Consider the following 13,556-nt stretch of genomic DNA (forward strand, 5'->3'; position numbering starts at 1 on the left):
AAAGAGGCATTGTTAGCTCAGCCTTACCAAATGTTGTAGGCATTAGTGAAACATGAATGGGGGCAGGGTACTGCTGATGAAAGCAGATGAATAGAAGCAAATAAGAGTAGGAGTCAGTCAAGTAGATGGCAGTTATTTTGAGTCAATATGGTGTGAGATTAAGACCAATAGGACAAAATATAAAATTGGTTGTTGCTATAGGCCAAGAGATGCAAGGGATGATGTGGAAGACATGCATCAACAGATTAGTACGAGGGAGGTCTGAAAAGTTCTTGGGCTAACAATGAAAAAACGAATTTATAATTTAAAAATTATTTTTATTTTTCAACATAATCTCTCTTAAGACTAATACATTTATTCCAGCAATGCTCCAGTGCCATTAGCCCATCCCTGTAATGGTTCTGCAAAATATCCCTCTGCAGCTGCAATCACCTCTTGATTCGAAGAAAAATGCTGATCAGCGAGGAAGAGTTTTAGTTTTGGGAAGAGATAGAAGTCAGAGGGAGCCAAATCTGGGGAATCAGCTGGGTGTTCCAACAATTTATAGTGCAGACAAATTAATGTTCCCATTGCCAAAACACCTTTGTGGGCAGGTGCATTGTCCTGATGAAAGATGATTTTTTGCTTCTGCAAAAACTAGGTCTTTTCTCACGAATTTTTTCATCTAGTCTGGTTAAAAGATCAGAATAATATTCCCCAGTTATTGTTTTATCCTTTTCAAGATAATTAATAAACAAAATGCTTTAGCATCCCAAAACACCAATGCCATGACCTTTCCTGCTGATGGAACCGACTTAGTCTTCTTTGGCGCTGAACAACTGGCTTCTGTCCACTGTTTTGACTTCTGTTTGGATTCTGGTGTGTAATGGTAAATTCAAGTCTCATCCATAGTAATAAATCAATGCACAAAATCAGTTTTATTCTTGTTAAAGTGCTCCAAGCACTGTTCATAGATTTTCGTGCGAGTGCGCTTTTGATCTGCTGTGAGCAAGCACGGCACCCATCTTGTGCATAGCTTTTTCATTTGCAATTCTTCAAGCAAAATATATCTTACAAGTTCATTTTAAAAGCCTATAGTCTCAGCAATTGTATGCACTTTGACTCACTGGCCATCCAATACCATATACGCACTTGATCAATGATTTCTGGTGTTGTTACACTTTTTGGACGTCCTTAACGTGGATCATCTTCAAGGCTGGTACAGCCGTGTTTAAACTTGGCAGCCTATTTCTCAATTGTCAAAAATGAAGGAGAAGAGTGCCCATAAACTTTTATGAACTTCGAATGAATTTCTTTTGGCGCTAAATCTTCTTTTACAAAGAATTTTATAACTGCACAATACTCAATTTTATCCATTTCAAGGGATACAAAACAGTTTTGCTTCAGATAACTGTATAAAACAAACTAATTGATAGAATGACTTGCAATTTCACATAGATGCTTATGACAGATGTATGAACTCAGAAAAAAAAAATCTTACCATCTATGGTTGAGGCCAAAAACTTTTCAGACCGCCCTCGTACAATAAGTGCAAGTTGAGTAATCGTTATAGGAGACTTACTTTGGAGACATAGGTTGGAAGGAAGAAAAATCACATGGTAGGAAGGAAATGAAATTTATACGCTTACTGAGTGATAATTACCTGAAGCAGAATGAGAGAGAGAGAGAGGTGAGTTGCGATATGAAAATATTGGATCTTATTACAGGATCTGAAGACCTGTCCATAACTAAAGTTGCTACATTGCCTTCAATTGGGGAAAAGTAATCATGTGGTCTTGACCCGAGAGATAGCAAGACATGCAAAAATTCCAGTTAAGAAGTGGAACTACAAGGCAGGTAGTTACAATGTGCTGAGGAGGCAGCTTGAAGCATTGTCATGGCATAAAGAACTGCAAGGGAAAGATGTTCACAGTGCATGCAGGATAGTCAAGGAGTATCTGGAGGAAGCAATATCACACTGTATACTCTAAGAATAGGAAGGTAAATCAGGTAGGAGTTATGGATGACTAATATCATTAAGAAATAGTTGCAAAAAAATATGTTGTGGAGGGTTTATAAGAAGAAGGGTGACCAGCCAACACATGAACATTACAAGGAAAAGATTAGAAAGGTGACCAGCATGGTAAGGAAGGAAAAATCAGATTATAAGAAGTTAGTCCAGCAGGAGAAAGGAAATCCCAGAGTTTTTCTGTTATGTGGCAAGTAGGAGGAAGAATGACTATGGAAGGATAACTTTAATGAGTGCAGATGGTAAAGAGGTAACAGAAGGAAGATGAAATTGTTGTCCTACTGAATGGTCATTTTGCAAGAATATATCACTGAAGTGAAAATATTGTCATGGCAGAGGTAACAGGAACTGATGTGAGAACAGAGGTTGATGAACTGGAAGTACTTAGGATATTGCAGAATCTAAATGCAAATACAGCTGTGGGATTGGATGGAATATTGGCTCACGTTTTAAAAGAACATGCAGGGGAACTGGCAATGCCTTTGACTAGACTGTTTAAGTCTGAGCTCTGGCAAAGCACTAACAGAGGGGAAGAAGGGCAAAATAATTACTTTGTATCTCAGGAGTAGTAGTAAAAGTGGAAAAGTTGGTAAAAAAAGTGAATTCAGGAATGGGTGGATAAGAATATGATACTCTAAGAGGAGAGGCATGGCTTTGTGAAGAGCCGATCATGTCCTAGTAATCTACTAATTTTTATAATAGAGTAACAGCTGAAAAGGATAAAGGGAATGGCTACACTATGATACTGCAAATGCATTTGAAAAGATACCACATGGAACTCTGCTATGCAAACTGAAACAAATAGGGATAAATAGGAAACTGGTGATATGAACAAAACGGTAGCTGATGGACAGATACCAAAAATGTAAAATATGGAGGTGCAGAATCCAGGAAAAGGTAGGTGACTAGTGGTGTGACGCATTGCTCTGTGCTTGTACTACTGCTGTTTAATTTGTATATAAATGATATGGGAAATACTTTGAAGGGAGATATTCAGTTGTTTGTTGATTGTACAAAGTTGGAAAGAATAATAAGAGTTTGTAAGATGATTTGAATAGGTTGACAGTATGGAACAAAACATAATGAATGTCAATTTAATATAAGAAAGGGTAAAGTTATGCATTTCGGAATACAAAGATTACAAGCTTCATCAATTTTCTGGAGAACTGTATTCTAGGAAATTAATGAAGCCAGGGATTTGTGGATAGTAGTAAATAGAGAGTTGAAGTTTAAAGGGTGTATTGCTAAAGTATCTTAGCAGAGATATGGGAATATCTCTGCTTGGATACTCCAAATCCAGGTCTGGTCACCTGGGTTTCTTGAGGATGAGGAAGTGGTGGAGAAGTTCGAGAGATGAGCAACCAAGATGGTAAGTAGTGTATTGAATGCTTCCTACGAGGATAGATTGTGGGGTTGTGGATTGCAAAAGTTGACTGATAGGCAAAAAAAGGGGTGATATGATATGATATAAACATTTAAGTTACTTAATAGATTTTATCAGATTGATGATGGGGAAATGTGTCAACTCTTTGCTGGATGAGAGGTCACTGCTCGAAGTTGGGTAAGAGTGTGGTTAGCAAGGGCATGACGACTAGATATTTCTCTCGGAGAGTAGCGAATGAATGCAAAACAGATTGCCTGAGTCAGTTGTGAGTGCTTTCTCTGTTAATTGTTTCAAAGAGAGGTATGATAGATACTGTGTTGATAGTTTTGGTCCCCCATGATGAGTCTTAGGACCACCATGGAGGGGTTCATGCAATAATAATAATTATTATTATTCAGGCCTCCATGGAGTCAAAAGACTCATCATGGGAGGTCCTTCCTAAGAACATAAAGTCTGTCAATACTCATCGAGGGGAGGTCCCCCTAAGAAACACAAAGTCCATCATACCACTCCTTAAACTCATTGACCGTTCTCGCTCCCACCACTCTATCAGACAATACATTCCACAGTTCAACCACCCTCAACGCAAAGAAACCACTCCTTACCCTCTTGCAGTTTCCTTTTGTAACTTCTAGGGATGGCCTCTTGTCATCATTCCTTCCCGGTGTTACTGACATCCAGAGTACCCAGTCCACATTCCCTCAGCCGATCCTCATAACTATCCTTGTACAGTCCTGAAACCATCTTTGTCATCCGTCTTTGTATCCTTTCCACAGTTAATTTATCCCCTTCAAATCCTGGGGACCAAATCTGAGAACAATAGTCCAAGTGTGGTCTGATCAGAGACTTATACAATGGAATGATAACCCTCTTATCTCTGCGGGTCAGTGTCCTTCTCATAATTGCAGCAATCCTCTGTGTTACCTTCACCACCTTTGCAATATGTCCCCTAAACTTGAGGTTTCTATCAATGATCAACCCCAGATCTCTTGTCTCCCCTACTTCCTCCGGTATAACTCCTCCCATAGAGTATGCAGCATCCCATCGATGTTTCCCAAACCTCAAGACCTTACATTTTGCTGCATTAAACTGACACCCCCATTCATTTGCTCATCTATCTAGCTTATTTAAATCCTCTTGCAGGGCTACCACATCTGCACTATTACTAATAATCCTTCCCAGCTTCACATCATCCGCAAACAACTGAATATCCCCTTACAATCCACTGGCAATCCTAGTACTGAGCCCTGTGGGACCCCCACTTGTAACCCTCTGCCTCCTTGAAACTGCTCCACCATATACAACTCTGATACCTATCAGACAGCCAATCCTGAATCCAGTTGACCATGACATCCAGACCCATGTGCTGCAACTTAAATATCAGCTTATCATGTGGCACCCTGTCAAATGCCTTCGCTAAGTCTAAAAAAATTGCAGTATATGCCTTTCCCTCATCTAATGTTCTTGTAACTTTATTATAAAAGGCTAGCATATTGCTAAAACAAGAGCATGATTTCACAAATCCATGTTGACTCTCACAGATAACATTACCCTCATCTGCCCAATGCTGTATACGGTCCCTCACTACTTTCTCCAAGATCTTAACAACTACTCATGACACACAGACTGGCCTATAATTAGACACTTCCAATCTGTTACCACCCTTATGCAATGGCACTATCTTACCTTCCTTCCATTCCCTGAGCACCTTTGCCGAAGCCAGACTTTCATTGAAAAGCCAGGTCAAAGGCACTGTCAGTTCCCTAGCACATTCTCTCAAAACTCGTGGTGAAATACCATCCAGTCCCACAGCTTTACTGACATCCAGAGTACTCAGTATCTGAAACACACTCTCCTCCTGTACCTCTAAACCTCGAACCAGCCCTATCCCTCTAGCATTAAAACTGACTCCTCCTCCTCCTCCTACTGACCACATAGCTAAAAAATTCCCTAGGATTTTCTTTGGATCTTAGGGCCAATCTCCTCTCATATTCCAGTTTCGCTTTCCTTACCACACTAGTCACTCTTCTGGCCTGTGTCTTATATTCTTCATGCCTCTTCTCTTCACCTTTCTCCTTATATCTCTTCCATAGCCTCTTTTTCGCATGCAATTCCTGTTTAATATTGTTTGTCATCCACTTTACTCCAAATTGTGTCCTCTTCTTCACTTGTGGTATACAACTTACCATTGCTGCTAACAAATATTCTTTCACAATTTCCCATGCACTAATGATATCCCGGCCTTCCAATTCCTCCCTCCATGAAACTTCCCGAAGTTGACGTCTAAGACTATTATAATCACCTGCCTTATAATTCCACATACGTTCCCGTCTTTGATACTTCTGCATGTCTGTTCATTTACCAAGTCAAAACCATATGGTCACTCTCTCCAACTGGTGAGAGAGATATCAACTCAGTTATTATCAACTCTTCTGATGCTATAACCAAATCCAAAACTCTTGAACCTCTTGTTCCCTCTGTTACATGTTGCCTAAGACATTTGTCCCTCAAGAATTCTAGAAATTCCATTCCCCTATTGCTACATGCATCTTCCTCTCTCCAACTTATACTACTGTAGTTAAAATCTCCCATAACAATCATTCTTCTTGCACTTGCCAAACTTAGCTGTCTAAACATCTCCTGGTCCCCATCCTCTGTGCTCCTGGGTCTGTAGCAACACCCCACTAAATATCCTGTCTTGCCTACCTCTACCTCACACTATACACTCTCAAAATCATTTGTCTCACTTCCTTCCAAAAGCCTCCACTCTTAGAGGACATAGGTCATCACTTATCATAAGCAGTACCCCACCACCACGCTTTCCCCTCCTATCCTGAACGAAAACTGCTATACCCAGCAACTTCTATTCCTGTTGTTATATCCCCTTCTGTCAACCACGTCTCCGTGATCACAATAATTTTTGGCCAGGCTGATGCTATCTGTGCCACCAATTCCTCTCCCTTATTCCGGATACTCCTGGCATTAGTATAAAACATATAAATGCCATTGTTTCTATACCCAGCATTATCTCTTCTAGACTCCACTTGGCTCAGTGTTACTTGACATCGTGTCCCTTGTCCCAAGTATCCATTCTCACAAGAGGCCACCCCTGCTATCATCCTCCCTGGAAAAAACCATTTCAATCCCTTAATCCGAAACCCGGTATCGAACCAGGGACCTTTAGATCTTCAGTCTAACGCTCTCCCAACTGAGCTATTTCGGCAAAATCATTTGTTACTACAAGAACTACCATCTCTTACTTTTCTATTCTGTTTCTCAACTGCATTAATCACATCATTAATTTTCACTCCAGAAAGTAGTGACTGCATGGTCCAATGCATATTTAATGAGCAAATCATTTATATTATATTTTACTATTATGTTCTGTCTTGTTTTTCTTGTGTCACTTATTTTAAAAGAATGCATATAATTAATAATAATCTACTTTTCACTCAAATTTTTCATTTAATTTGGTATAATCATTAATGCTTAAAACCATTATGTTTATTAACGCAAGCCAAAACAGTACATACGTCCTTAATAGCTTCCAAAATTCCAACTCAATATGCATATATAAAGCAGCAAAATCAACTTGCGCGTTAGGATGGAAGACACATACTTCATCAATTCCACCTGCTCCAGACATACTACAAAGTGGAATGAGAGACTGTCTTGATGAAAGATAAGCCACTTCCTCCCACCACTTTTCTAGCTGGAAAAAGTAATGAAAATAGTGTTTTTCAAGACATTTTAATTTACAACATCTAGACTTTATTTATTACTTAACATGAAAGTTGCATATAAATAAAAATTAATACAACTCCTTCCTATGAGACAATATCAATGGTTATTATTGCTTTTGAAAGTCTTGGCCAGAATGGGCAGTCTCTCCACTTTCCACTAACAGGCTAAGGTTTGAATCCCACTGTGGCATGGAAATGTATAAAATATTTAGGTGGGAGGTGATTTTCATTTCCTGGCATGACTTAATCACGTTGCTTATTATGGAAGTACGGCAGTATAAAACCACATTTTTTTTTCCAGGGCAGAAAACCAGCCCCGCTATCCATCTGCTATGCTAACATGTATATTTCTTAAACTTTTGTAGGTGGCACAGTCTATAAGGAATCCAGAGATCTAAGTGGCCTTCTGACCCAATGTCCAATTGCACCACCAATGATGTACGACATCACAGAAGATGAATTGCCTCATTAAACAAATGAGGCTGGGCTAGCAATTTGGAACTTAGCAACTGACCAAAATGTATTCTACAGCGGCTGAAACAATGTATGCATGATGATACGATCATGTGTTGTACCACATCAATGTGTTGTATCACTGTTACTAAGAAGACAAAAATACATGCAGCCATAAGAAGACGAAATACATTCAGTCCAGACATATGCGCCAAACGCATCACCAAAGTCATCCTCGCTGGCATGAAAGCATATATATTCCCCACGCTACTCAGACCTGCCGACCCCTAACTAAACCCTGGTTCTCACAAAAAAATGTGCCAAGGCAGTATAAATAAGACATACCACAACTGGTTCAAATCAAGACCCCCCCCCCCCCAATCTTCATTCAATGCCTACACTGAAGCCCGAAACAAATGCAAGAAAACTATCAATACTTCCAAAACAGATTTTGAAAGGGCAAAAAGCAGAAAGCTTGCAGCCTGTCCAAACAGAAGCCGTGCCTTTTGGTCCCTTGCCAAGGCAACTGGGCATAACTTTGGCCCTACACTATTCCCACCTCTATCATACCCAGATGGCTCATTTGCAACATCACCCATAGAAAAAGCTAATCTCCTGGCATCACACTTTGCCTAAAATGCACACATAACTGACAATGGCAAATGCCCTCCAGTCATTCCAACTACCCAACATACAATGCCTCCTATATCCTTTTGCCAAAAAGAAATCACAAACCTGCTGTCTAAATTGGACACAAAAAAGTCTCATATGTGAATTCTGAAACACCCTGATGAATTGCTCACTGAATACCTCAACTATGTTGTCTGCAGCAGTTAGTCAGTCCTCTGCATACCTCAGACTGAAGTAAGTTGCTGTTGAAAATATGTTTTATTTTTGTAAAGCAGCGATTTGGATTTGTGTTTTGGTGTAGTTTTGTTTGTTTTTTATAGTTTAGCATAACTGAGTGATTTTGGAGATTTGTGTGTTTGAAATGCTTTTATTTTTACTATTTTTGAAGCTTGCAGTGAATGACGACAAAATGGCAGTAAAAACAAGATTGGAAATTCAGGCAAATTGTTGTAGAAAAATCAAATGTTATTAACGATGTGGACTTTTAGAAAATGGTAAAATGTTGTGAATGCCACATATATACATGACAGAATGTGAAGAACAGACTGAACAGGAGATGAGAGAGAGGGTATGGATATGTTGAAAGTGTAATATTCTGTTGGACTACAAGTTATTGGTAAATGCAAAACTGGCTGATGATGAAATGAAAGAGTGCATAATTGCAGGAGTAGATGACCATATGAATCATGGAATGAAAGCAACTACAGAAGCAAATGATTGTATAAATCACAGAGTGAAGAAAGTCAAACTGCAGAAGCAAAAGAAAGTATAAGAAAGAAAGAAATGAAAGTGACTGACAGTGTGGAAGTGTAGGAACTTCGGAATGAGGAAACAAAAGAAATGAAGATAAACTGACAGACAGTGTAATTGCCAGGATACAAAACTTGAAAAATGAGTTGATCAGAATGAGAAGTGAAATGAAAAATATGCATAGAAAGATGAGAAGTTTAGTGAATAAGAGTGGATGAGTACAAAAGGTTAGAATGAAAGAAAGCAGAGAAAAAAAAAGATGATGAATGACTCGAGAATAGCAATGTATGGCAATTCCCTTATTAGAGGTAAATGAGAGATTCTGCAAAGTATGTTTTCCAGGAGATAGAATTATGAGTATAATTGTTGCATCAGATAAGAGAAGCAGATGAGCAAAGTGAGCTGGTGGTGGTTATTGAAACAAATGCTTTTTTTTTTTTTTTTTTGTGTTGGATCCATACATGAGAGGCTGTGTTTTGAGAAGCTTGTTTATATTTGATTTAAAAGACTGCACATCATATTCCTTGGAAAACGCATCAGGGGGGAGACTGTTCCACAATATAGCAGTGGCAGGGATGAAGGATGAGAAGGAACTTGTTCTGTGAGTTTCAAGGTGCACTGTGAAGGGATGTTGGGTAACAGCTGCACATGTTCCATGTTCCAACAGACTTGGTGCTGTGTGGAGGAATTATTGATGATATTTCAGATGAACATTTCCCATGGAAATATTTATAGAATACAGAAGTTGCAGAAACCAAATATCTGTGCGAAAGTGGGGGAAGTTAGTTGGTAAGAGAGGGATCATTTATCAGTCTAATTGCTCTCCTCTGTATTGAATCAACATTTTGAGGCAGTTCTGAGTAGCCCCATTTCAAAAGTGAGAGCAGTTTGATAGCTGGGTAGATTTGTGATTCGTATAAGGAACAGCTGTCCAGAGGTAAAATAACGGCTTGAGTGGGAGAGAAATCCTAGTTTTTTTAGAAGCTGAGAATGCAATGGTTGTGATGCGTGATGTGTTTATGCCAGAAGAGGCTTGATGTCAGGGTAATTCCAAAAAGAGAAACCTCATCTTGTCTGGAAATTTGAGTGTTATCAAAAATAATATTGGAGGAAAATGATTCTTTTTTTTGTGAGAAATAAGACAGAACTGGATTTTATTTGCATTGAAGTTGACAAGGTTATCTGAGCCCCATTGAAAGATGACTTGGAGGTTGGAACTGAGGGCAGTGGTGGTTGATGTTTTGTAGATTGAGGCGAGTTGTGTAGAGCAAGGTCTATCAAATGAAAGGGAGTAGTGCAATGTGCTGTCATCTGCAAAACTGTGTATTGGGTTGGAGGTCAACTGAAGTACGTCATTGATATACAGAAGAAAGAGGGTTGGTGAGAGAACAGAACTTTGTGGAACCCCAGCATTAGTTGAATGGCAAAGGATAAGGAACATCTATCATTACACTATGTGTGATGGTAGATGCAAAGCTGGCAATCCTTTGTGCCAGATCAGGTCAAAATCTTTGGAGATATCAAGTGAAACTACCTGAGATTCACCAAACTTCTCCATGGCATTTGTCTAGAGATGGGTGATGTATGTGAGTAGATCTCCTGTTGATCAGCAATCATTTATTAGCTGGGTGCCTTCAAGGTAGTGTAAGAGTTGGGAATTTACGGTTTTCTCCATTACTTTAGATAGGACTGAGGTGAGTGAGCGAGATAGGGAGGTAGTTAGATGACAGAGATTTGTCGCCTTCTTGGGAATGGGTTGAATATAGGCCAATTTCAAGGTTGTGGGATAGATACCACTGGAGTAAGAAAGTATATACAAGTGGAATAGTACAGGATTTGGTTCTGGTGCACAAAACCTTCAGAACAATTGGAGGAATGCCATAGGGACCAGGAGACGTTTTTGTGTCTAATTTAGACAATAGATATAGACAAAGTATGGACATAAAGAGCAGGTAAGAATGGATATCAGTAGATTATTGAGAAAAGTGAAAGATAACAGTGGGAAGGGAAGGATGGTCAGTGTGTTGCCTAGATATAATGATGGTGAGTTGAGAGGAAGAGCAGGTATCATGAATGGTGTGTTGGCAGAGCTGTGTGAGGAGAAGGGAATGAAGTTTGTGAATGTGTAGGGCGCATTTGATGGAAATGTATAAAAGTGATGGGTTGCATTTGAATAGATTTGGTGTGAGCCAGATAGAGAGACTATTGCTGCAAGGAGGAACAAGCTAAGTGAGTACAAGAAATAAGAACTAAAGCAAGAGATCGGGACAGTGGAAGAGACCGCAGATATTGTAAATGAGAATAGTAGTACAGTGAGTAATAATGATAGAATGAGAATGCAAGATGGAAGGGGGAAGTCAGGGTGGACAGGAAGACACAGTGGATATTGGAAGTAGAAGTGAACGTGTGTATGGGGGATAGGGGGATGATCAGTATGGGAATGGGAGTTGTGATGTATGGGATGTAAATTAAAGATGCCAAGAAATTATATTCTTGGTTTCATCCTTTATCCAAGTGTAAGCAAACAAAGTCTGCTTGTGAAGTCGCTTCACGACTAGGCTACTTGTATATAGAGGCTAATGACTTCACATCAATTTCATTACATCGCATAATGCAAAGAATATCCTTACTAACATGTATAATGCTATGCATTATGGGAAGGGTCACTACCACCTTTTTTACCAATTTCAGTGCTTTCCTGCTTCTTCTTGTTCTGATGATTTTTCTTATCCTATCTAAGCTTCTTTAAATGTTTCTCGATTTTTTTACTTCTCTGGTTGACTGTTTAATAATTTGTTTTAATCGGAATATTTTAAATGTCATGTTATCCTTGTTTATATCATCAACATCAACTGCAACGTTTCTGCTCACTGGAATTAAGATAATATACATGTTAATACAAACAGGTAATGTTTAGACCTAGCATCGTATCCTTAACTCATTATATATGGGTTCATTGAGAATTTAAAAAAAAATGATGCAGCAATATGTGATCACAAAGCTATAGATTTTTATATTATGTTAACTTATGTTAATGTAATTTGTATTATATTTATATTATATTATACAAGTGCTATTACAGCTACAAGACAATTACTCATATTGCTCAGTAGTGAGACATACCCAGTTTCTTTGATGTGCCATTCGTTCCATTAATTTTTCATTCAAATTGGTTCCAATTCCAGTTTCAAAATCTTTCACAAGTGCTTCTGTTATTTGATATTCTTCATCTGTGACATGTGGTTTTACTGAAATAAAGTATACATATATCATATTTGAAAACATACAAAATTACAATATACAAAAGAAAATAAAACATATGCCAGAGGTCTCAAATTGAGATCATAGAAAACAATGCAGCCTTAACACCCCAACCGGCCATGACATCTATATATGTCCAACTAAATCTGAATACAATTCTGTAACACAAATTGAATAACATAGATAAGAAGTGCAATTTGGTCTCACTATTTCATCCACCTAGGCCCGGGGTCGGCAACCTTTTGAGTCGGAAGAGTCAAAAATTACAATTTACAAAATTTCAAAGTTTTTAAAGAGCCACAAAATTTTAAAAAGTTTTTAAAGAGCCACAAAATTTTAAAAAGTTTTTAAAGAGCCACAAGATCTTATTGTCTTCAAGGCATTTTTGCACGGCATTCGCTATATCTTCCCCTCTAATTTGTCCCGAGAGCGGTAGCAATCCTAGAAGTTCTTCTTTTGGACCTTGGGAAGACATATACCTGACAAAAAGGGCAACTTGTGCTGTGTCTTTTATGTCGCAAGACTCATCTATAGCAAGTGATAAGGCAGAAGAAAGTTGAATATCTTCCACCTGCAAATATGTTACATTTGAAGACATTTTAGCTATTCTATCTTGTACTGTTTTAGCGGATACGAGAAGCTGAGCATAATGAAAAATAATTTATCAAAAAACATTTTACAACGATATTTCCCAATTAAAAATACCTACCTAAATAAAATAAATAATTCTCTAATAATTTAATTATTAAAATAAATAATTTAGACACGAAACACTGTTTGTCTCACTCTCTCACGTACTGATTGACTATAAGTACATAGTTTCGTCGCATCTGTGGTCGCCTCCCGTGTGCGGTGATCGCCGACTGGCACGAACGGACTTGTCAGAACGTGTTTATCACGGCGCAGTCTGCACATTTTAGGTTTTTTTTTTAATTTTGGCAAATATTAGATACTTAGTTTACGAGTAAAGGTGTTATGCCCAGCTATGCCGAAATCAATGAAAATTGCCAAACATATAAACTTCCGACGGACTGACGACAGTGACGATGCGTGTCACGGGGGAGGGGTGCGGTGAAAAGCGAGTACAAGTGGCTGAGAGATAGAATCGGTGCCTAATCCTCGTTAATCGATTCAGAACGATTTTTAAATTTTTTTTTTTTGATAAAATAAATAATATTTGCGTATGGAACTAAAGAGCCGCAGCTTCACATCCAAAGAGCCGCATGTGGCTCGCGAGCTGCAGGTTGCCGACCCCTGACCTAGGCCATTAGGGAGGTTAACAGTGTTTGTACAAACTGCCATATACAACAGTTCTCTTTGACTAGTA

At 38.7% G+C, this 13,556-nt stretch overlaps 1 protein-coding gene and 1 non-coding gene across 4 annotated transcripts in view; both read right to left on the bottom strand.

The window, feature by feature from the left end:
* LOC150105441 (peroxisomal carnitine O-octanoyltransferase-like) overlaps nucleotides 1–13,556 on the bottom strand; it is a 311,316-nt gene that overhangs the window by 185,781 nt on the left and 111,979 nt on the right. For all 3 annotated transcript variants that reach the window (XM_090394815.1, XM_090394814.1, XM_090394813.1), the window contains exons 3-4: nucleotides 12,092–12,216; nucleotides 6,926–7,104 (exon numbers count right to left, since the gene is read on the bottom strand). In XM_090394815.1, coding sequence (XP_090250941.1) covers nucleotides 6,926–7,104; nucleotides 12,092–12,216 — 304 coding nt within the window. The remainder of the gene's footprint in view (nucleotides 1–6,925; nucleotides 7,105–12,091; nucleotides 12,217–13,556) is intronic.
* TRNAF-GAA (transfer RNA phenylalanine (anticodon GAA)) lies at nucleotides 6,543–6,615 on the bottom strand. The gene has a single exon. It is a non-coding gene; the product is annotated as a tRNA-Phe (tRNA).

Source organism: Typopeltis vanoorti, chromosome 6 (assembly GCF_054136105.1).
Source record: "Typopeltis vanoorti isolate ZY-2024b chromosome 6, IOZ_Tvanoo_1.0, whole genome shotgun sequence".
Lineage (NCBI taxonomy): Eukaryota > Metazoa > Arthropoda > Arachnida > Uropygi > Thelyphonidae > Typopeltis > Typopeltis vanoorti.